The following is a 24,413-nucleotide window of genomic DNA, read 5'->3' as shown; positions in this document are numbered from 1 at the left end:
TTGCCTGACTTCTTTTGCGTTGGGATGCATCGCTCCTGAGCTTGGAGGAGGTGATCCTTGACTATCAACCAGCTTTTTTGGGCCCCTCTTCCCTTTAGGGCTGTATCATATGGTACTCTACCAAGCAGATCCTGAAGAGGCCGAAGTCTGCTCTCCTGAAGTCCAGGGTATTGAGCTTGCTATGCACCCTCTCAATTTTCACTGAGTTCAAGAACTCTGAGGACCAGCCTATAAATCAGTCTTAATGCAAAAATAGATGGTATGCACATAAAATCCGAGAAATAGAGGCTGAGCATGAATCCCAAAATAGGCACTCTTGCATACTCTGTACAGACACAGCCAACCACACTCAGGCTAACAGAGGAGGACGGTACCTTTACAGGCAGCTGCATAAACACAGACAGCACGAATAGCCCTATCCTATTTGTGTGGTTCATTGCTCAAGGAAAACACTATTCACAAGTCTCACTGATTTCTGGTGTCTCCACTGTCCTGCTTCCAATCCCTCAGTCTGCAGCACACAGCTCCCAGACCTCTCATCCTCCTGCTGGCTGGTACTGCTAGAAGTTTGCTAGTGGATTCCCTTCCCCCATATCGAGAACACACTTGCCCCCCAAAAATAGCTAAAAATAGAGCTTAAAAGGATAGGAGAGACTCTGGTGATCAGGTGCAAATTTGGACAAAGTGTACTGACCAGCAGCCTCCCTACATGCAACCTTCTCTTTTATACCTCTCTCTCTGTTTTCCAATTCATGTTTGTCACCCATCCTTTCCCCACTTTTGGTCCTTCCCTTAAATATCCCATAATAAATCTTGTACAATCCCAGAATTGTCATGTTCAGTCCCCAAATTCACCCAGTTTGGCACTCCATAATAAGGCCTATACCCCTTTAAGTAATCCCACTTAGTTTGCTATGAAACTGAGCCTTAATTGGCTCCCACAGCTCCCATCATGTTGCAGCATGATTTCACTTTGTTCAGAATTTATCAGCCAGGATACATCTTTCAAGACCTTTTATCTAAGTGATAACTGCTTGGTAAAAAATGGAAATTTGCAAATACTACTATAAAAATGTAGATCTTTTCTTTGTCTCTCATGTAATAGGCAAATTTGAAGCTCTGATAGATCCAGCTGTTGTATCATGTCCCTTTTTAATCACTGTTTCAGTTAGATTGTATTGATTAAGTAGTGGCCAGTGTAGAGTAGTAGTGCTTTATAAAGATAAGCTATCCAAAGAAGAGGCCACACGGAAAGTAAGATGAAGGTGTCAGGCTTGCACAGGTCATAGGTGTTGTCCACTGAAAATAAGGTCTAGTTTCCAAGGAAGCTAAAGCAGAAGCTGAAGTGAAGTCAGAGAGTTTGTATTCTCTTGTGACTTACAGAAAGCTGTGTTCATGCATGGGTGCCTGAGGTGGGAGGATCCCTTAAGTTTTCTTTTTTGTTCTGTGCACCAATTCAAGACTTTTCCAGAGGTACTGCAATTATGATTTCTTGTAGTGAAATTATTCTTTTCCTGCAGAATACAGTGGGTTTTCACACTAAGTCTGCAAACTCTGCTGTTTTAAATGGAAATATTTTTTGGTTGTCAACAAGCAAGGATTATCTCAAGTTTTAGGAAAACAATTTCCTTTATGCATGGAAAAACAGTTTTTAAAAAGCAGCTTTGGAAAAAGAAAGACATCTCTACCTGCATTTTGTTTGGTTTCATTGTGAGTTGTCGAAGCTTAATCCCAATGAAGCTTAGATGCTCTTAAACTGAGGCATCCACAAGTTACAGGCTTTTCTATAAACATCAGGCTTAAATGTTTTGAAAAGTAATCTGTTTCAACAGAATTCAACTCCTATTGATTAAACTCTCAGAATTCTAAGCATGTTTTGAGAGAATGGCTATTCTTTTTTAATTATTAAATACTACCTTATAAGCAGAAGTTTGAGCAGCATCCTTTATCGTACCACTTTGTTCAGCTGTCTGATTGTAGAATATTGATTGCAGAAGATGATCACTTATAAGAAGTTTTTTATAAGTGTTGCAAAAAACAGAAGAAAAACCCAGGTCATTGTCTCTATGCACTTCCTGAGAAGTTACCTTATTTTAAAGAAAAGGATCTTTTTTTCTAACCACAGTTTAAATTTAAAAGAACTAGATTTAGTGTTCTGTATTTCTTTTATGGACGCAAGTTAGTATTTATATACTCGGTAAGTTACAAGAAACTGTACCATATATTGTATAAGATTTAAAGCTCTAGTTGATATACTTTATCTAATAAAATAATTACCATTCACTAATTTTTCTCTTTAAGCTACAGAATACATTTTCACAATACAAGAAGCAATCTGAAAAGATACAATGATAAAACATTAATAAACCGTAAGCATTTAAATTGTTAAAATTTAAACTGTAGATTGCTCAGTTTCTAATAATTTGTTTTTCATTGTATCTCTTTTCCTTTATCATGGACAAAGCTGTGTGCAAAAGAGAAGGCACAGTAAAATGGATAGTCTTGTCTGATAAAAGCTCAAGCAAAAAAAGGTTAATTATAGTACAAGTGGTAGAAAAGGATGTTATTATCATTTGCATATGAAAATGAGTCTCCTTATGTTATGCTGTCAAAGACTTTGGTAATTTTAAATTCCAGCCATTAATAAATGAGAATGTTGCAATGCATGCTAATACACCAATTTGCAGGTATTTTCCATCAATCTCCTTTGCTTTTTTCTAGACAACTCGGTTGCAGTAACCTGCTCTTCTGATCACCACTATATCGACACAAATATTGTATCTACTAATAATAAGCACTCTGTTAAAAATCCTTTATTGTTTAATTTACAGTTGTGATTTCATAGTGATACATGCATGCATAGAAATAAATTTCTTAGAGTAATAAAACAGCTTTTTAACTAAAAAGTAAGTAGATGTGATCATGGTTCTGTTTTGAACTGTAGATGTTTTGGTGGGAACTGGCTTGGTGAATAGTTTACAAAATCTTTCATCTCTTGATTTGAGATTTTAATTTGTCAAGATCAATGGTAACACGATATAACTATTCCACAAATACTATTTGCAAATACATATATTAAAAAGTAAGCCCATTTTCTAATAGAAACGCATTGCCATTCCACAAGCAAGCATCATCCCTAATTAGCAATCTTTTTGGCATTTCCTTGGGGGAAGGCAGAACGTAGCTGCATGTTGACCTATCTTTCTCTCTTTGAAGGAGAATCCATATAGCTGAAGTTGAAATGATAACATAGTTTCATATTGTTCTCCTGTACAAATATAAAAAAAGATTTAAAATTTCAGAGCTGTTAAAGTTTCAGAGCTGTCATCTCAAATTTAGTTTGTGAAGGAAAACCTCATGACAGTGATTCTTGACTAAATCCTTGTTTATCTGTTGTGTGTGCAGTAGTTTTACTCTTGGGAATTCACATTCATATAAAGCAACCAGTGCAGGATGCAAGTGCATTCAGCAACTCTGTTGTCATGACTGTATTTTAAAACTGGAGTAAACACAAAGGCATTCTGGTTTGGGGTTTGGGGGTATTTTTGGTCTTAGTAGAGTTCTTCTTGGTGTGGTCTTTGTCTCTAAATGTTCAGCAAGGTAAGTAATTGAGGAAAAAAAACCCCAAACCTTGTGTCAAAGGAGAAGAGTTTTTAAGAGTGAGAGGAAGCTTAGATCCCCATTTTAGGCATGTACGTGAAGCTTAAAGGCAAGAAGGGTAAATACCCTTCTGCTCTATAGTATGTTTTCCAGTGTATTCAACTGAATGCTATAAATAGCAACTCACTTAGAATGTGTGCCCTTACATGGAGGAGAATGTGTAAAAGCACATTTGCAGGCAGTGATATTTTTATATTGTTAGTTCCATGTAGTCACTCTGAACTAAGAGAGTTATGATCCAATGAGGAACCTGTCCTCTACATCTGAGCTTGACTTTCAAATTTCCCACCAGCTTTGTACTGTTGTACAGTGTTATGTATGCTTTTCCTTACACATAAGACGTATTTTCTTTTAGGTTCTCTGTAATTACCGTTTTCAGTGTAATTTCTAATATTTCATGATCCCATGTGATAAATTTAATCAACTGAAATTATCTGCATATCAGGCAAAATGCAGTAAATAATTTAAAACTAAACCAAATATTGTTCATTATTCAGATATGGAAATTATGAAGCCAGAAAAAAGATTTCTTCAGTCATGTGTATTCACGTATTTTATTCTCATCAGACTGAGAAAGTAAAAATTGATGATTTGAATGTATCAACAGAAGAACCCATCAAGTAAAAAATACAGTAAGATATTACTAGAATAATAAAAATAAAATTGTGTTGCTTATTAGCTGCAAATTTGTTAAAAATATGTGTCACCCATGATATCATGATACCATAGAAATGCAAAATTCTTAATGAGCTTATTAAAGGTCAAAGGGAGTTGTTATTTCTTCCTATTCTGCACTTCTGAGGCCACATCTGAAGCACTTGTCCAGTTTTTGGCTGTTTGGTTGAAAAAAACTTTGCCCAGGTTGCACAGAGAGGTTTGTGGAATCTCTAGTTTTGGAGATACACAGAAGTAGAGTAGACAATGCCCTGAGCAACCTAAACTGACATTGAATTTGGCCCTACTTACAGCTGTGATTAGATCAGATGACTTTCAGAGGTCCCTTTCAACCTAAAGTCTACAATTTTATAATTTAGAACTTCTCTAGTGTACCTTTTGGGTCAGATCTGCTCTAATGAATATGCACTTGATTTGTGCCACTTCAGTGGAGTATTTCTCTTTTAAATGTTAAATATTTAGTAGTGATATATCTAGTTATATGCCCTGAAAATTTCAAATGTTTCATGTGTTGCTTAGACATACATCGTGGCAGTTACTAAGATCAGCTAAGAGAAAACAGACACAAGTTGCAAGAAAGGAAACTCTGATTAGGCATTTGGAAGGAAAAAATCATGTTCAGCATGGTCAGACACTGGAACAGGCAGCCCAGAGAAGGTTGTGGAATCTCTTATCATTTGAGATATTTAAAGTATCATTGAAGAAGCCCCTGAGCAACCTGCCCTGGGCTGGCCCTTCATCGAGGGTGGGGAGTTGGACTAGGAGATCTCCAGAGCTCTTCCAACTGTAATTATTCTATGATTCCATGATACTGTAGGATACTTCAAAATTTCTTCCAGTAGGTATCAAAATGACATAGATATTATTGCTTCCAGTTGTTTAATTTTATGAATGAATTATTTCTATAACAGAAATAATTCTAAAACTAAACCCATTGTATCTAAAAAATAGAAAACAAAAATGCAGTTAAAAAATAAAAAAGAGTGTGCTATTTAACAAAGTGTGCAATATTTTTTCCCTAAATTACTCCATAACATCTTTCTCTGGGTTACTTCCTGAGAACAGGTTTGAATGAAGCTTCATGCCATACTACTGCTCTTCAGTATTCTCTTAGCCCTCAAGTGTGGCAGGACATCTGAAAGACACCTACAGCCTTAATGATGAGCTGTTCTGTTGGGGTTGGCCACAATAAAAAATTTCCCATTCTGGTTTAAAGGCTTTATGGGCTTCAAATAACTCATATATTATACTTGAGATGCCTTAACTCTAAATGCCTTGGCTTTACTATGTAGGAACAAACAACAATCCATACCAGCTTATTACACCAACTAAAAAAAAAAATGTAATTCATTTCTGTGTCTACACAAAGTTATGCTTTGTTAAACAAACCATTTGATAATCTGAGCAGTAATCCTGTGTTGCAGTGTTCTGTTCAATGGAGTGTAAGTAGCTTTAGCGTGAGCCAGCATAGTGTGTCCCAGGATGCCATGTCACAGACATGGCCATGCAATCTTACACTTCCTTTGCTTAGACTGGGGTTGTATCAGCCACTGTTTGCATTCTGTGATCTCTTTTTCCTTCTAGAAAAATAGTTTGCCTTTTCATTGTGGTATATTTTGGGATATGTACCCCACAGAGTTAAACAATTTCTGATTAGATTGCTTCAGTGTGTTTGATAACCATGGCATACATATCTGAGAGTTAGGTTAAGCCTTAATAGTTGCTAACAGAGGAGAGTTCTGAGACACAGGCATGGCTGAGAGATTTTCTGTGAATTTTGACAGCCTCAAGAGAGGGTGTTATCAGAAAATAAATGACTGGAAACAGTTAAAAAAAAAAAAAAAAAGAAAGAAAAAAGAAGAGAGAGACTGGTGACTGCAGTCCAAGGGGTCATTGTTTCAGAAGAGAAACAAGGTCTGTGAGGGAGATGCTTAATGGAAAATCTGTATCTCATGGGATGTTGACCAGAGAAAATGAACCATAGCAAAATAAGCTCTCCTTGTGTGTAACATAGCCTTCAAACTGGTACTATAAAACAAATCACTGCAGTGCATCCCATCATTACTAGTGCCTAATACATTGACTATTCTGTACCCGTGTTTAGTCACACCAGCACCATCACAATCTAGATTTCAGCATCCCTGCTCTAGAGCTCTGCAGAGGAATTATGTCTGGTGTAGTTCTGACTTTGTCCAAGGATTATGGTAGGCAGTCTTGTCTGTTATCTGCAAATTAATATTATGTGCCACTGTTTTCCCTCCCCTGTAACCTCTTACCAGTGGAGGTGGGAAGTAGGACTCTAATCTCTTTCAGAAGGAGAAGACACTGAAGTTTCTTTGAATGTTTGTCCCCTTTGCTCTGCACGTTTTGTAGTTTCTGGTTCTACCAAGGAATAGCTCTAGCTCTTACGCTTCCTTACCCAGTTATACTCTACATAACTGCAAATGCAATCTAGCACCTAGTAACTGATTTATTCAGTTGTGGAGAAAGAAAAGACTAGAAGGCATGAAGCGTAAGAGTACTGTCTAACTGGATTCTGTGTTTAGTGACCATATAGGAAATATCTGAAAGTAGATATTTTTGGCATACATCAATCACGAACTTGTCAATATGATGTTAGAGTTCTTATGCAGCATCATCATTCTGGTATCCTTATTAAATGTAGGAAACAGCATTTCATGGAAAGTTAAGTTCCTGTTTTGATAAGAATAAATTAATACAGTAACTGGAATGAGATTACATTTGTTAATGCTTCCCTCAGCTATGCCTTACTGCACATCTGCTTCTGGCACATCGTTAGCTAGCACATTGATGCTAATGGACTCAGAATTTTTATGCTTAACACTGTGCTGTTGTGTTAGTATTCAGACTTCCTGAACAAATGGGGTTTCTGAGACATGCCAAACCAAAATAAAGAAATAAAGGTATTTTATTTAAAGCACTAACCAGCAGGTTTGGTCTGCATGGTCTAAAATAAAAAAAATAAATTAAAAAAAATTAAAAAAGAGAAAAGAAAATAAAACTTTTAAAACAAAAATAAGACTCTAAATTAAAAATTCCTTTGTGATTTACCATTTGAAAGATAGTATGTGCCAACACCTTATCATATACCTGAAATACTGCAGTATTCACACGTTCATTTAATAAAGGACAACTAGCTCAAGAATAATAACTCAAAGATTACACATACAAAAAAAGTTACCACAAGGAAGCAAATGTTGTATGCCAGTTGCTCCTGAGAAGCTACGCGTTACCCCCTCTGTGCTCAATGCCAGAAAAAATACCTCTATTTCATTTCTTTGGAGTGTAATACAACTACTTCTGCTGGCATTTACTACTGAATGCCAACACTTAGGAGCACACCTATGGAACAGCTGCTGCACCGTGAGGAAAATAGGACTGTAGCATAACTGCTTGGTTGACCTTTGCCTTAATCCGAACTTTGGTTAACTGAATACGTACTAGTACTAGCAGTGCTACTCACCATTGTTTGCTCTGACTTATCCAAAAAGTCCTGCATTTTTTTTTTCCCTAGTAACTTTGAATTCCTCTAAAATGAGTGGAAAACCAGAATTGTACTCTATGGTTTCTGGCTATGCATATTCATATAACACTGAATACAATTTTCCATCTAGGCACAGAAAATAAAATCACTTCTATAGTGATTTATATGTTATTCAATATCTCTCTTCTGGGACCGCACCAACAGAAAAACAGTAGAAAAGACTACATTTGCAAAGAATTAAAACAGCTGAAGGAAAAGTACTTGATTCATTGTAGAGGAGTTCTGTGATCCTGAAGTTGTATAAATGATGTGAAAATCTGGCAGCCTCTTTATTCCTTCCACTGTTCAATATGAGGTGCTCAGTTTGCTTTGGGATTATAGAATATACGAAAGCCTTCTCTCTGAAGATGGAATAGATGCTTCTTGGATGTTAAGAGACATGAAAAGTGACTGCACTTAGAGATTTATTTTTGTAAAAAAAAAAATCCTTTTATTATACCAAACAGAACCTCACATTAATTGAAGTTTTGAAATATGCTGCTAGGTATTGCTTTGCAAGCATTTTGGGTATTGCTGATAAGTTTTGATATTATATTTATAATCATCATATGCTAAATTAATCTATCATGCACAGTTCAAACTTCAATTTCCAGTTTCATTGTAATATTGAAAGATTCAGGAAATATTGAAATAATGAAATATTGAAATACTGAAATAAACAGTTACAAAGAAGAGAGTATGATAGATTTTTTTAATTTTATTTTGTAATATAAATCTTTTCAGGGTTAGGATATTTGGACTTGTAGACCACATTATTGGTATAATAGAAATTATTGATATAATGTGAATTTATTTTTTAAAACAAGTTATACAACATTTCAGCTTTCATATGCCTTTTCTCAGATGTTATAGCTGCCATATCTAATGAAAAATGTAGCATTAATTCATACACTGAAAGCTGCCTTTAGTGAGTTTAGATCTTGACTATTAGCTGTTTTGAAGAAAAACAAATCCTGAATTGCAGTAAACCTGTTAAAGACCATATTATGGGAGGTAGGAGTGAGGGAGCAGTTGAGAGAGCATGGGTATTGGCCTGAGCCACAAAGAGACAAGTAGCTAGATTTTACACCATCTTGGAGATGATAGTAGTCTTCTCGGTGTAATCCAGCTGGCAAGTGACAAATGCATGGATTATTTTGGCCTACCTGGCAGGAAAGGCAAAGTTTTCTACTGCATTGGTGATGGAAGAAGTCTGAAATGCTACATGGCCATCCAAGATCAATAAGAAGTCAAACAACTTTGCATCACTTTGACAAATGAAGTCCATGTATGTTTTTATTGGAGTTGGGATAGAAGAGGGAGATGAAGGTACTGTAGCTAATCTGTTACAGGATTTCTCCCTTTCAAGAAAAGTCACTTCAGTCTTTCTGCAGCTTAGCTTAAAATTCCTTCCCTTCAAGACCTGATCTCTTCTAAGCGTTATGGCAGTGGTAGTGGATGTACTAGTGACAAACAATGCATTTAATATAGTGGTGTTGTATTTTGAGACTGTAGCACTTCACTAACGTGCAGCCATGTGGTCATATAAGTCAAAAAAGAGAATAAGCATAGCGATATTTTTTACACTTGTGTTGTAAAATACATTTTATTATCATTTTTATTGCATTTAAATCTTAAATTATTTATTAAACAGCTGTGAATTAGCTATACCTTCAGCTTTATGTAGAGCAGTACAAGCAATTACAAACTTCGCTTTTGTGATCTAATGAAAGTTTTTGTTATTGTGTATTTCCCAGTGCTACTTACTTATATGACTTCAGAATTAATATCACCCATACTGGTCTTTTAATTGGATGGAATATAAACATCTATGTTCCTGACAGTGTTTCTCTTTAGCAGTTACATTAAAAGTTTATTTGATGACAGCAATAGAATGATTATATTAAATACAAGTTGAAACGATTGTGTCTACTTTTATTACACAAAACAATTTACAAAATCTGTCCTCACCAGAATGCAGAGTTACTGCTATATGATAAAAGAGACTGTTATATAAAGTCATTAAAAGAATCATGCAGACAAGAGTCATTAAGTGTGTACATTTAGCTAATGAAAATGGAAAGCAAAAATCTCCTAACAGATTCATAATCATTTGGGTTGAGGGCTCATAATCAGTGATGTGACAGATAAAAAGATCACTGATTAAGTGTTTGAACATTGTTTGAACTTCAGTGTTTGAAGTGGAGATGTGTCTGACACTGACAAAATAAAATTTACTGAGTGATATTTAATTGTATTTTGGATGATTTTGTTACTTCCAAGATGCTTCTGTGGAATTATTTGTCTGTCAGCAACTCAAAAAATACAGTATAGTACTTTTTAAACAAGATAGGGTGCCTGGCAGGTGCATTGTGTAATGAGAGTGTAGCTTCCAAGATTTTTTATTCAGTGACTAGAGTAATTTCATAATCTTCTAGTAGTTGGTATTAAAAAGGAGCGTAGTTTGTCTTTGTTTAGTGATAGAATGTGGAATCCTAGTCTGATTATTTTCTGGTTTAGTATTAAACATTAATCTTTCTATGCAAAAGCATATGGCTTGCAACTACTTACAGAGTAGGTTGTACAGTAACTTAACGTTTGTACTACAGTACTATAGTCAGGACTGTGACTATACCATGTAAAGAAATTGTACCAAAGATGTACAGTATAAAAGTTTCAAAACACAGGATTTTGAGTGTTGTGTTGAGTGCCCTTGAGTATGGACTGTTGCATAACCACTCAGGTACCTAAATAACTTGTCTGAAGATAATAAATTCTTTAGTCTGAGATTGTTAGTGTTTTGAGGATCAAACTCAGATTTCATTACTTAAGACACATGGTTTATCAAGATTGCAAGGTGCAATATGTGTCTTTCTCATGTTGGCACATAATGCTTTGCGTTGATGGGAAATTCCAAGCTTGCTGCTCCTAGTGACGGGCTTCATAGCTGCATGTAAGACAGAGTGAAACAAGTAGGTTGGGGCATGTGTTCTGTAAGCATCACTGAGGCCAGCTATTCCCCCCACCTCTATTAGTTTCATTTATTACCAAATATAACGGGGGCCAGTTTTTATCTTATCAGAAATTCTGTGAATTCATGTCTCAAACTAATATACTAAAAATGGCAGCATCAACCTAATACTAAGAGATATTTTTAAACAAATTGTTGGTAAGTACTTATAAAAACTCTTACTGCAGATTGAAAATCAGGTGTTTCTTGAATTTAATATGCAGTTTACACAAAAGAATGATATTAAAGCATACTTGAAAGGAATGCAGTTATTTACCTGAACTTAGTAAAGCAAAGACAGTAATGACAACCATTTGGGTGGAAAACATGAAGTCTACTGTTAGTAAAGGTGAAACAGGGTTTCAATAGAATGTTAGAAACTTGATAAAAGTTTCATTGTACAAGTGAGCTGCACTGTACAAAGAATTGAACAGAAGTTTATTTAGAATGGATCAGTCACATTGCACATAAACTGCTGGTTTTCTTTATACTCTTAAATGGTGTTAGTTTTCTGTTTACCAGTTTGAAATAATTGAAATTAGTATTAATCTTTGAGGTTACAGTATATTTACACAAACATTTTTCATTAATCATAATAATTGACAAACCCACATTAACACAAAATGTTAAAAAATCAGGCAATAACTTCAGGATTCTTTGTTTTCCTTTTTTTTTTTTTTCCTCTTTTAGAATTGGGTAGAAAAAGCAGAGAAACAGAAGCTACTGTCAGACACCCTTGACCTTTCAGAACTGTTTCATCCAGACACGTTTCTTAATGCGTTACGCCAGGAGACTGCACGGTAATAAGGGAAGAATAATCTACCTATTTGTGCTAATGTGCTATTGCTCCCTATGTGTGAAGATGGTTATTTCATTTTCAGGACACAGATCCAACTAATTACGTCAATTGCTGCCATTAGTCATTAGTCATCTCATTTTTATTACTTGCACTGAAGTAGAATAGCTGTGAGTTACTTGTTTAAATGCTGACTTTTTTTATTTTAGATGAAATTAAAAATCTATTTTTCTTCAAAGTAAGACTTAGTATGGTATGGTACACTCTGAAAATACATGGGGTTTGTTTTTGTATTTCATTTCCTGTTGTTATATGTCTCTAAGATTTACTGTATATATGTTTCCTCTGCAGAATAATGAGCTGCTCAGTGGACAGCCTTAAATTTACAGCATCATGGAAAGGGCGAATACAGGAAGGCAAACTCCAAGTTAAGGTATTCTGCTAAGATGTTTTACTAGAATTTTATGAGGATGTTTTATTAGCATAGTCCAAGTCATCTGTCCATAAACTTTCTATGTATCTATAACTGAGCTATAAATATTGGTGTACCTGACATACAAAGGCTGGTTAGTGGTATCGCTGAAAAGAGACTTCTAAGGAAGTAAACAAACCAAAGTAAACTATAATATGACTAGGTTTTGATATGATAAAGACCCAACAGTTTTTTAACGGATGCTTAGGACTATAGCCAGCAACCATAAAGTCACTACTGATTGCTTAGACAGCAGAGATGAATCCACAAATGGTTCAGTTTAGCTTCTTAACATTTCAGGTGGCACTGCCACTTTGGCTGAATCCAGTTCTCTGTGCACCTTTTTTATACTTAATTTTGTAGGAAATTCACAAAGTAAGTTTTCTATGCTACATCTTCCAATGGGTATGTTGGTCCCACGATGATACTGCACAGCTCAAAGTGCTGTGTTCAGCAAAGAGCACAGCACTTAAAACTGCATTCTCACAGAAACATGGGTGAATAAGTAAAGGCACTCGCCACGCGACTATGTGCTGATGTGCAGCTAAAGCAGAGAGATTGCTAGACTAGGAGGGAGAAAGCAAGTGGCAGGGCACCTTCTCTAATCTGATAATGCAGGCAGACACAGGCTGTGGGAGATGCTAGGGTTCTGGGATGGCTGCTGACACTATCTAAAATTACTAATACTGAATGTGTAAGAATTCATATTCCTAAAGTATTAATAGATTGTAACGCCAGAAAAGATAACTGTAATCATCCAATCTGACCTTCATACAATACAGTCTTTTGAACTTTGATGAATTAATTCCTGTTGGAACTAGAGAATATAATTTAGAAAATTATTCAGTCTTGGTATTTAAATAAGAGTAATGGTTGCCTGCTTCATTTAATGAGAACCAGATGGGAGTCTAGAACCTGGAGATAAATAAACCAAGGGACTTCTAGGGCAGTTTGGTTCCCTGGGATAAACCTGGGATGTGATAAACCTTGGAGCCTGCAAATCACATGTTCTGAGGTTCCAGATTCAGCCAAGACTTCTAATTCCATAGCAGTGAGCCAAAATGGAATTTCACATCTCAGACCACTCATTCAAACTCAGGCTAACTGTCAGCTGCAGATCCTAGAAGCCTGGACTTCTTCAAAACCATCCTACTATCTTTGAAAAACATCAGAAGTCAATGTCAAATACCTGAATTCCATGTGTGAATAATGTTATCCAAGTATTTTCATATGCTAAAAAATATTACAATATTTTACAGCTGCTAGATTGAAATAGCTGCTTGGAAACTAAAGAATTAAAGGGTAATTAAAAGAAAGAGTTTTATAACAGCACTCCAGTTAGGTGTATTGAAGCTTATTATTCTTTGTTATGTGCAAATTTATGTGGTAGATTTTTGGTAATATTAGTTGGAATACACTGTTAGCAGTCACGGTTTTATGTAGGCAAAATGTTAACGTATTCTCTATCGCTTTATGAGAATGAGTCTTGTGTTCCAAGAGAAATCAAAAATAAAAAGAGAATTTTGTTTAAGAGCAAATTCTCTGCTACAGGAATAGTAGAAGCAGTTAGGTGAGTGGTTATTTTTAACGAAAGGTAGGAATTCTATTAAGTTTACTTACTTGATTTGAATATTATCCTTTCCTCTGTAAAAGCAATATTCAGTGAATCTGTATTATTAAGTATTTGCAAGAATCTTCACTGCTCCTTTGAATCTTTGATGCACAGAAAGGCTTTGGAACCCTTTGCTATGCTGAATATTTAGATTCCTTTCTGTGAGTCCTTCCTTGTGGTCTTGGAGAACTGGGGAGAAACTTTCACATTAGTAAAGCTAAATACCACATGGACTGTAACTAGGGCATAAAAATGTCAGTGGTTCAGAAAAATCATCCTCTAATATGTGTCCTCTGATTGCATGTTAAGCTTGGTTCACATGAGCAATATGAATTTTGATACTGGTAAATTTAAAGTCAAGAATTCAGGCTAACCTTATAGAATGGGGAACTATTTTGAGTAGGGACTCAAATTTTAGATACTAAAATCAGAAATTGGAGTTTACCAGCCTTATTTTGTCAATGAAGAAAGACATGCACCAATACAGATCTTAAATGGGTTAAACAACTTTCAGGAGATACCTGTCTTTCTCCACTGATGGAGAAAACTTACAATTGCTATGGTCCTACCACAGTAGTTTTGATCAATTGCCTGAAGGTAAAATTATTTTTTTTTAAAACCTGTCACATTTTGGAAGTTTAAATAAACAGTTATCATGGAGACATAGGGTATCAGACTTATTTAAAGATTTTCCAGACTTTATGCAAAAGATAAGTTAAGTTTATGCAGTGCTGTTATGAAGAACACCAGTTATTTGCTTGGTTAAAGGTGATATCATCATTGTATAAAAGCACCAGAGCTGATCAGATCTCTTCTATAGCAAGTATAGTACATGAATAACAAATCTTACATAGGAATGAAATAGAAGAAAACAAATTGTAATCACAACAGGATGTTGTAAAAACAAGGTGAAAATTATTAGCAAAAAAAATAACCTGTCTACTTTTGCTGGCTTAGGCTACACATGATCTGGTTAAATACATACGATCCTCAGTGAACTAGGCCACTACAAGTTTGAAATTGTGTATCTCAGCCTCATACTTAACTGTTACTTCCTCACTGGATATCCTTCTTTCTGCAGATAAGACAACTAAGAAATTTTTCCCATTTAAAAATTCAGTTCATAAGTGAAAGGAGATCTGTTTCCATTTCAGCTGTGTGCAGAATAAGATAACTGAAATAAATGTAAAATGTTTCTTGGCATCCTGTATTCATATGTATCCATAAGAATGTATTCAGTTAATAGTATATATGCATAGACATACTATTGTGTCTGCACAAATACCTTTTTTTTGTCCCCTTTAGAAGTTTTCTCTTCATAATGATTTACTGTGTTTCAGTTTCAAACCTGCCTGATCATACAGCTCTTCGTCTATAAGATAAACTCAGGTATACCCAATCCTGCTGGTTTTCTCCCCCTTGGCAACTTTCAGGTCTTCAGATTATATTGTCGAAGTGGCATGAACCTGCATTCATTTCTCTTTGCTAAGACACTTTCTTCTTATGTATGATAGATCTTCAGACTATCAGAAAGATTGTGGTAAAATAATTGGTAGAATTAGTAAATATGATTTATTTTTGTCAGGAGATTTGATTTGTTGATACGGCATTTGACTTCTTCACATGATTCAGATTACAGGTTTAAAATTGGATCTCTCATATCCCCTACAAGAACCACATCGTAGTATAGGCTATTCTGAGGCTTATCAGACTCAATTTATGCTAATGGTGCTATTTCACTTTGTGTGACTGTTTCCACTGAGAGACTTGATTCTGTACTCACATGGTTGGGGGACTCCATTTTGGGATATGGGACAGTCGTGCTCAAGTCCCTGAATCAATCGGTATTTAATTATTCTAATAGAATATCTTTGATGAAGGATTGGAACAATTAGGAATGCAGATGAATATTGAATTTAAACCTAAGATTCACACACACTTTGTATAATTTTCTTAGTCACACTGTCAGCTAATGACTGTTTTGAAGACATGTTCTTTGAGATTTTTTTTCTTGCCTTTAATTTTAAAAATTTTTGATGGCTTAGAATTTGTTCTGGAAAGGAAAAGAAGGTGGAAATCTCATTATGATCTGTATGATGAAAATGCTTTTTCAGTCTTCCTGCACTTTTAAAAAATGGCATTGTGCTTCAGCATTTGTAGACATGTGGAATGATCTTTGTTTGCCAAAAATTTCAAATTATATACCGTGTGATCATCTGTAAGTTAGAAGTATGAAGTGCTAGAACTGTCGGTGTAACTACAAAGTAGGCAGAGGAGCACTCAAATCAGGCCAAGAATACACCTGAATCTGGGTGGATTATCAAATCTGATGTTAAATTATCAGTGTTAATTCAGGTGATAGTTTAGAAGTATGATGTGGAGTAGATTTCTCCTAGTAGGATATGGTGAACATTTGATTTAGAATCACTCTCTATAAAATTACACCTTCTTTAATATCACTTCAGATTGCTTTAACAAAAGGTACCGAAAATGTATGGCTGTTGCAATATAATCACATACTAATATGCAAATACATCTCTTCTATTTGCTTTGTGCACTGATTGTGCTGTTGTACAAAAGCAGGTAGTCATTCCTTTTGGCATTCCATTTTCTGTTATTGTAGAAAAGAATGAAGGAAAGGAAGAAACTTCGTAAGAGACTTTTTGGGTAGTAAGCTTGGGCAGAGCTTCATATACATAATGAAAAACAAAAATTTATTGCAATACTATAATATTGAAATACATAGTATCAGCATTAATAACAAAAATATACTCCTAGCAATTGACAGGAATACTGTTATAAGGCACCCTAGGAGGTCTTTTTTTGCAGTATACCTCCACACTGAAATACCTGTAGAGGTAATTAAGTGAAAATATGACTTCATTAAGTCTGCTGTAGTTTGTATCTTTTGATGGGAAATTATGGCATTAAATAGTAAGGAAAAATTAATTGCAGAGAATTTGAAATTTTGGAAACAGAGATCTTTGGACCATGGTATCAGCACACTTCCTACAAATGTAAGAAGAAACATAAAGAAACATAATCTGTAATGTGTAACAATAGCTTTTTTGAAACTGAACGAGTACCAATAGTTGCAAAATGTGAAATACTTTGTAGGAATTAAAATTTTAAAAATTACGGTCAACTCCAGCCATTACTCTGAGCTGAGTAACGCAAAAATACTATGCATGCTAATTATAGATACTGTGAAATCCATGTCCTTCATAGTAGTTGCAGTTTCTCTACACCGTTTGTCATAGAAATGAGAACATGGCTATGGGAGTACTCAGCCAAACAGTATCTGAAAGTACATTGTTCCAGTGTTTTATATTTTTCAGTGTCTTTTAATATTGAATCAAAGTCAAAATTTTGGTCTTCATCTTCAAAAGAATTTCTATGATTGCTTGAAGTTTTCCAGTAGATCAAATGATGTTATTTTACATAACTATAATGTCAAAGGAACTGCCAATATCAAAAGAAGAAATGTGTGTGCAGTAGAAACAGATTTTTCAATAGGTGACCCACTTCTATAGAAACTTCTTTTAGAGATGTTCAGCATGGCCAGGCCTTCGAACACCGTAACAATAAATTTTAAAACCTCTTCATCAGACTAGTCTTTCCTCAATAACTGTGCCAAACTCACATATTTATCAAACTAAACTCCATAACAAACATCTCTGCAGAATGCAGGAAGGGCAGAAAGAAGAACGTATGAGATTAATCTTTCTAATATTTGTGCAATAGTGATAAATAAGAGCTTTGAAAGCACTCAGTCACAACTGTAGTGAGATAAAGTGTGACCTAGAACCTGTGCATACAATAAAGCAAGGCCTTAAGTATTGATGTTAACAACAGAGAGCAGTAGGAAGGAGTCTTTGGGAAAGCCTCAGTATAATCATTAGTAAGACTTTATTCCTTTTGTGCCTTTTACAATTATTTTTTTTTACATATTTGTTCTTGCAAGACAGAGTAAGTGACACTGGAGTGTATATAGGCTATCATTAAAGACTATTGACACCCAAACTTCTGTTTTACTAGATAAAGCCAGCTTTTTCCAAAATCTTATCTGTATGGAGAGATTTTGAATTTGGAAAGAAATCAAATGTTAACACTGTAACTTAAAAGCAACAGACCTGAAAATCTTAGGGAAGATTCAAAGAAAAGATCACATTAATCTTCGCAGGAGAAGGGAGAAGAGTGTCACACTTTCATAACGAAGAGAAGACCTTAAGCTTTTGACAAGAAGTTGAAGGAGAAAAAAAGTTTTTGCAGTTCCAAACAGAAAGTCTGAAAAATTTAGTTCATTTCACTAAGGCCTTGTTATAATATTTTGTGGAAGTTAGAGAAAAACTCATACTATTCTGAGCTTTCCATTTGGTTTTGGTTCAGGTTATCCACGGTTTTGTAGGCTTTACTGTGAGTCCTAGTCTGTATGGAGCACAGATTGTTTCAAAGAATGTTGCCACTTCTCTGGTCACTGTCTGACCAAGGTGAAACACAGCTTTTTTCTATAGCTTTTTAAAATGCAATCTTTTATAACCTTTTTTTCATATTAGAATATGTATATATGCATCTTGTACATTGTAAGGAAGAGTCCTCAGCTCAGAGTTAGAAATACCACTTTAAAGAAGCAAATGTTTGAAGACTGCAATGCTTGACTACAATCAAAAGAATAATGAGTTATTAAAAATGCAAAACATAATCTTAGCTAGTATACTGTTAGTAAAGTATTAACAAAAAAAACCCAACACTTGGGAGGAAAGCATTGTTTTTCAAGCATGACAGTGACCCCCATTGTATTACTGTTTAATTGCAACTTTTCTTGTCAAATAAATAATTTTAGAATACTGTAATTACCAAAGCAAATTATTTCCATTACATCTTCTATGATACTGATCTTCTTTGTAACATCATACTTTAACCACTTCTTAAAACTTACTACACTTTTTAAAATTTCTTGCAAGAGAAAATGTATTAGAAAGTGATACCTTTCTCCATTCTGGTTATGTGGTCACTCATCCAGTTTCCAACAGCATTGTACTTCCTAGTTCTAGCACTGTTTTATGAACCTTGCATTTGGTGAAAGCCTACCTCGCTATAATGTATTTAATTCAGGGCTTTAGTATGATAGTATAACAGATGATTTTCATGTTGTATCTTCTGTTAGACATCTGCTTCCAGTTTAAGATTTAGTCTTTTGAAAAGCTGCATGAAAGTTATTACTGAGTTAAGTTTTATTATTGCTGAAATTGAAGTTCTCACTTCAGCAGGCCAAACTGACTATTATTATTATTTATACTGGCAATCTATTATTATTTGTACTGGGAAAATAAAATGATCAACAGATACTGAAAATTTTATTTGGAAGAAATGCAGACTAGATATCATTGTCATTACTTTATGCAGGACTTAAGAAAAAAGAGAATGTTTAGCTCAGAGGCTGAAAGTAGTTACTAATTAAAAGAAAGCACTTAAAACATGTTACATATAAAGCATTGCATAGTTACTTACAGAAGCATATGGGATTCTTATTTATTTTTTCCAAACAGCAGTTTATATAAGAAATCTTGAGTTATGTTAAATAAAATCTTCTCTCATATTGTTTCAATATATTTTGTTTGCCTCTGCAGAAGCTGCGTAATCGCACATTCCATTCTTTGAAAGCTGTGCTCAGACTTCCAAGCAGGAAGTCATGCTTATTTCAGTGATTGTTCTTCTCTTCTTGACATTGTAATGATTGTGTACTTGGCTGTTGCTATCATATTTCCATTAATCTAATGCCAGGCAACTGCAGTTTCATAAATGATGAAATTTACAGGTATTTTTCTCCAACTTTTCAAAGAATGTGAATCCCAATCAGAGGAAGTTCACGCCAAAGCATGGTCCAGATCTTGCTTTTAAATCATGTTTCCTATTCTCACACAGAACATTACAACAATTAGTTTCCTGTTATTTAAAAATTTGGTCACCGTAAAAAGGGTGATCATTTATTAAAGCACAGTGTAATCATTACTGATATTTCAAGTCTGTTATATATGTTTGAATATTTTATATTTCCACGGCAGATCAGTGGCTTACAACTGGAAGGTTGCAGTTTTGATGGAAATCGACTTTCAGAAAATCTGCATGATTCTCCCAGTGTGTCATCTGTTCTCCCTTGTTACATGGCCTGGATTCCACAGGTACTAAATTATTTAAAGCCCTAAACTTTCAAGACCCATAATTTGCTTTTTTCTGTGTAGTAACTTTTCAGTATGATGTTGCTGACCTGTTTTCCCCCTCATTTCAAAATAAAAATCCCTGTCTTTAATAGGAAAAGCAGTTACTTCTTTTATAGAAAACAAGAACTTATTATCATTTTGTCAATATTTTTAGCTTCTATTGTTTAGATTAAGACAAGGGCTTTGTTTCAGTCATACCTTTTTTTTCTTGTCTTTTAAAAAACATTAACATATTTTCAAAAGTGTATTTAGTAAATGTATACATGAGTTTGGGAGTTCATTCCTAGAATATATTTTCTTCACATTTTAAGCATTAAATTAAAATACAACAGCAATAAAAAGATAGAGAATATGATGTGATTTGTAAGCAAAGAAAGCATTTCACCTACTTACACTAATTTAAAAAAAAAACAATGTCTGCAGAACTATGTAAGATGAAAGTGAAGTAATCCAAACAGTAAAAATTGTTACTGCTTCTGCTCTCCAATTGTAATAGTAATCTCTGATAAATAAAGGAAAAAGTTACATAGAACTTATTCAAGGATGTGTAGGAATTACAAGTTCATATACTTACAGTCTTATAACTCAGAGAAAGCTTATTGTAGAATTCATCTCATCTAAATTTCGCTGTCTAAAAGTTAGTTGCCTGGTATGACTTAGTTGCTCCTTCTTTCGTCTCAGTAAGATAGGCATCTCAGGAAGTCCATCCCATCATAAGGTAACTGGGATAAATCTCTGTCTAGATGTGACTCTAGAGACAGCCTAGACTGCTAACTCTGGGACAGACAGCTGAGAAGAGTCCCACATACAGATCTAAAAGAAAATAGATTAAGACTTTTACACCAAAAATCAAATGTAAATTTAGAAAGTGAGAAACAGGGTGGATGCAGGTTTTTTCCACTTTATCACAAAAAATAAAATTAGCAGTATATAAAAAATGAAAAATAATATCACCTTTTACCCTGTCCTGTAGACATTAACTCATCAAGCAAATGAATTTATTAACTAGAGGAGTTTGTTATTCAGCAACCTAGAGAACTCTGCAGAGTTCGCTCTTGAGTAGCCTAGATTTGGTAAGAAGAATGTTAAAGAAAAAAGTTCACTGGACCCAAGTAGTTGAAACTTCAGTTAGAATTGAGTTTATTAATTATAAATTATGGTGATGATGAGATTTGTGGTATATTGTGATAGTTATTGTGCAAGGAGCTCCATTACTAACACACTACTGTATCCCAACTTTTCTTTTTTTTCCCCTCATTGTTATTCCCAGCAAAGGGAATAGCATTATATTATAGTACAGCATTCAAAGTATAATGGTCATGATTTAGACTTTGAACACACAAGTAAATACTAGCCATCATCTGCACTACTGCTCCCTTCTTTGATGGGAAAGAAAATACTGAAAATTAAAAAAAAAAAAAACAAAATGAAACACCACAAAACCTGTTACAAAGTTGACCAGTGAAAGATTTTTCAGTTCTTTAGTAGTTTACAGGGAGTTTTTTGTTCAGAGAAATAAACAGATTTCTAATTTACTTGAAAGTAAATAGGATAAATATGGAATTGCCAGACATCTTAATATATACACGGGGGGGGGGGGTGGGGGCCACGGGGGAGGATGGTAATATACATAGTTTTACATGGTAACACCAAATGTTTATCTTATGCACTCTGAAAATGAGGATTGTAAGTAACCCTCTTTCTTTGTTCTGAAAAACATTCATCTTCTGTTAGAGATAAAACAGATGCTTAAGTGTTTTTCTGAATAACTGTCTGTATTCTTTAAACTTCAAAGATAAGATCCAGAAGTAATATGTGACATCAGCAGTGAGCTTTATCTATAAAACATAAAAGTGAGATAGTTCAATAATCAGTGAATTAAGCTTCTTCCAGTGTACCTCATATTTGAAATTAATAGCAACTGAAGTCTTAGTGTTGGAAAAAAAATATAATTCTTTTAAAACACAGGCCAAAACTTGTCAACTGCCCAGATTTTAGATATAAAGTATCTCTAAGGAGAGCATTTCTGAATTGCTCTGCCCTTAAGTTGTTTTGCTGTGGGCTTCACTGTAAAAATTGACCACAATCAAACACTGTGCTCAGAAACCAAGGCAGACTCGGGATATTATGCACTTCCTCTTGTCTCATTATCCTGTCCTTAGGAGAAGAGTGCATGAAGTAGAACATATTATCTTAGGATTCTTAGGTTTTGAATTTGTTTTCTTCTCCCCATAAATATCTCTTATGAAATCTAATGTGCAAAAATCCATATTTATAATGCAATGCTTTGAGGTCATTTTCAACCAAACTAAAATAAAGTGAACTCTCTCTCTCAAAAAAAAAAGCTTACAGGATTTTTCTGGGAGAACTCCCTCAAAATGCTGCAGTGCTCAAAATGGAGTATTCTGAGCTACTAACATGAAGCTTGTTTTCATTAAACTGTGAAGGTCCTTTCCAGTTTTAATTCATTGATAGATCCCAAGCTGTGAAGGGTGTCACTAAGCAGGATGGAACTATGTGTGAGGCAGTCTAGACAGAGAATTTTTGGACTGTGTGTAAGCCAAGGACATAAGGATTTGTGGTTCAAAAAGACTTTCACAGAATGGTTTTAACCCTCGAATAATGTTATTCCTTAAAACATCAGTAGGATTGAGAAAGGCACGAGAACAGCTATTTTGACCCAAAAAGGTATAAAAAGAGGTCTTTGAAGGCAAACTGGGCAACTTTTGGCCTCCCAGCTTTGGCAGAACTTAAATTCTCCAATTAACATTTTACTCTCAGACTGGCCAGCATTTTGTCTTCTTCAGTAGTGTTAACAAGGGGTAATTGTGGTAAGTATAATCCTTCTGAGAACAGCTGAGTTCTTTTGACCAGCTTCTGATTATTAAGTTATTCTATAGAACTCTTATAGTGCACAGACCTTTTGTAAGGATTTAAACGCTGATGTTCAAAAGATACGAGAAGTTGATTTTCAAAAGGAACAACAAAATTCTTTGGAAATGGCTTACACTTGACATGCAAGGCAAAGTGATTGAAATAGTTATTGTTTGCAAGTTTCCTTTTTTCCTGTTTTTAGTTATTTTCTAATATTGGAGCTTCACTAACTCACATTTCATAGAATCATAGAATCATTTAGGTTGGAAAAGACCTTCAAGATCATCCAGTCCAACCATCAACCATGCCCACTAAACCATGTCCTGAAGTACCCCGTCCACTTGCTTTTTGAATACCTCCCCGGATGGTGACTCAATCACTTCCCTGGGCAGCCTATTCCAATGTTTGACAACCCTCTCAGTAAAGAAATTTTTCCTAATATCTAACCTAAATCTCCCTTGCCTCAACTTGAGGCCATTTCCTCTCGTCCTATCTCCAGCCACCTGACAGAAGAGACCAGCACCCACCTCACTACAACCCCCTTTCAGGCAGTTGTAGAGAGCGATAAGGTCTCCCCTCAGCCTCCTCTTCTCCAGACTAAACAGCCCCAGCTCCCTCAGTTGCTCCTCATAAGACTTGTGCTCCAGGCCCCTCACCAACCTGGTTGCCCTTCTCTGGACACACTCCAGCACCTCAATGTCTTTCTTGTAGTGAGGGGCCCAAAACTGAACACAGGACTCGAGGTGCGGCCTCACCAGTGCCGAGTACAGGGGAACAATCACTTCCCTGCTCCTGCTGGCCACACTATTTCTGATACAGGCCAGGATGCCGTTGGCCTTCTTGGCCACCTGGGCACATTGCTGGCTCATATTCAGCCGGCTGTCAACCAGCACCCCCAGGTCCTTTTCTGCCGGGCAGCTTTCCAGCCACTCTCCCCCAAGGCTGTAGCGCTGCATGGGGTTGTTGTGACCCAAGTGCAGGACCCGGCACTTGGCCTCATTGAACTTCATACAGTTGGCCTCAGCCAATCGACCCATTTGATGTGATTTACATTAAAAAGACCCTAATTTTTGTTTCAAATTCCCTTCTGATGAGTCTGCTGCTTTATTATTTGGTTCCTGAAAATCCTGACGTTTTCCTGTTGACAGGAAAGGAGATTTTGAGTATGACAGAAAACATGCTTAATATGTATCAATTGAATCAAACCCTGAATTATTTACACTAAATAAATGCATCATGGGTTGAAACCCAAATTACATGCTGTAGGAAGTCTAGACTGAGTCTTTGAGCTCAGTTCTGTAGTCATGCATAGGGACAATGCCCTGTGCAAAGCCCTAGGAGGAAACTGCATCGAAAGTGCACACAGTTTGTAGTACAGAAAGCGGAGAGGAGCTGCGACTGCTCTGAAAGAAGAGCATCGCTTGCTCATCAGGATACAGGCTGAGTGGTAAAGCCATAGCTCCAACCAAGGTCCTTCCCCAGGTAGTGTTTACAATATAATTGTAATCTTTGTAATATTGGTACTGCTAATGCTGTGCGGTAGGAAAGT

The 24,413-nt window shown here is 35.4% G+C and overlaps 1 protein-coding gene across 3 annotated transcripts in view; it reads left to right on the top strand.

The window, feature by feature from the left end:
• DYNC2H1 (dynein cytoplasmic 2 heavy chain 1) overlaps positions 1 to 24,413 on the top strand; it is a 186,908-nt gene that overhangs the window by 160,783 nt on the left and 1,712 nt on the right. For 2 of the 3 annotated variants that reach the window (XM_069808307.1, XM_069808306.1), the window contains 3 exons: positions 11,580 to 11,689; positions 12,037 to 12,118; positions 19,835 to 19,951. In XM_069808307.1, coding sequence (XP_069664408.1) covers positions 11,580 to 11,689; positions 12,037 to 12,118; positions 19,835 to 19,951 — 309 coding nt within the window. The other variant, XM_069808308.1, reaches the window with a different exon arrangement.

This window comes from Haliaeetus albicilla, chromosome 20 (genome assembly GCF_947461875.1).
Source record: "Haliaeetus albicilla chromosome 20, bHalAlb1.1, whole genome shotgun sequence".
Classification (NCBI taxonomy): domain Eukaryota; kingdom Metazoa; phylum Chordata; class Aves; order Accipitriformes; family Accipitridae; genus Haliaeetus; species Haliaeetus albicilla.
Note: the sequence above shows the minus strand (reverse complement) of the source record. Positions and strands in the feature narration are given on the sequence as shown.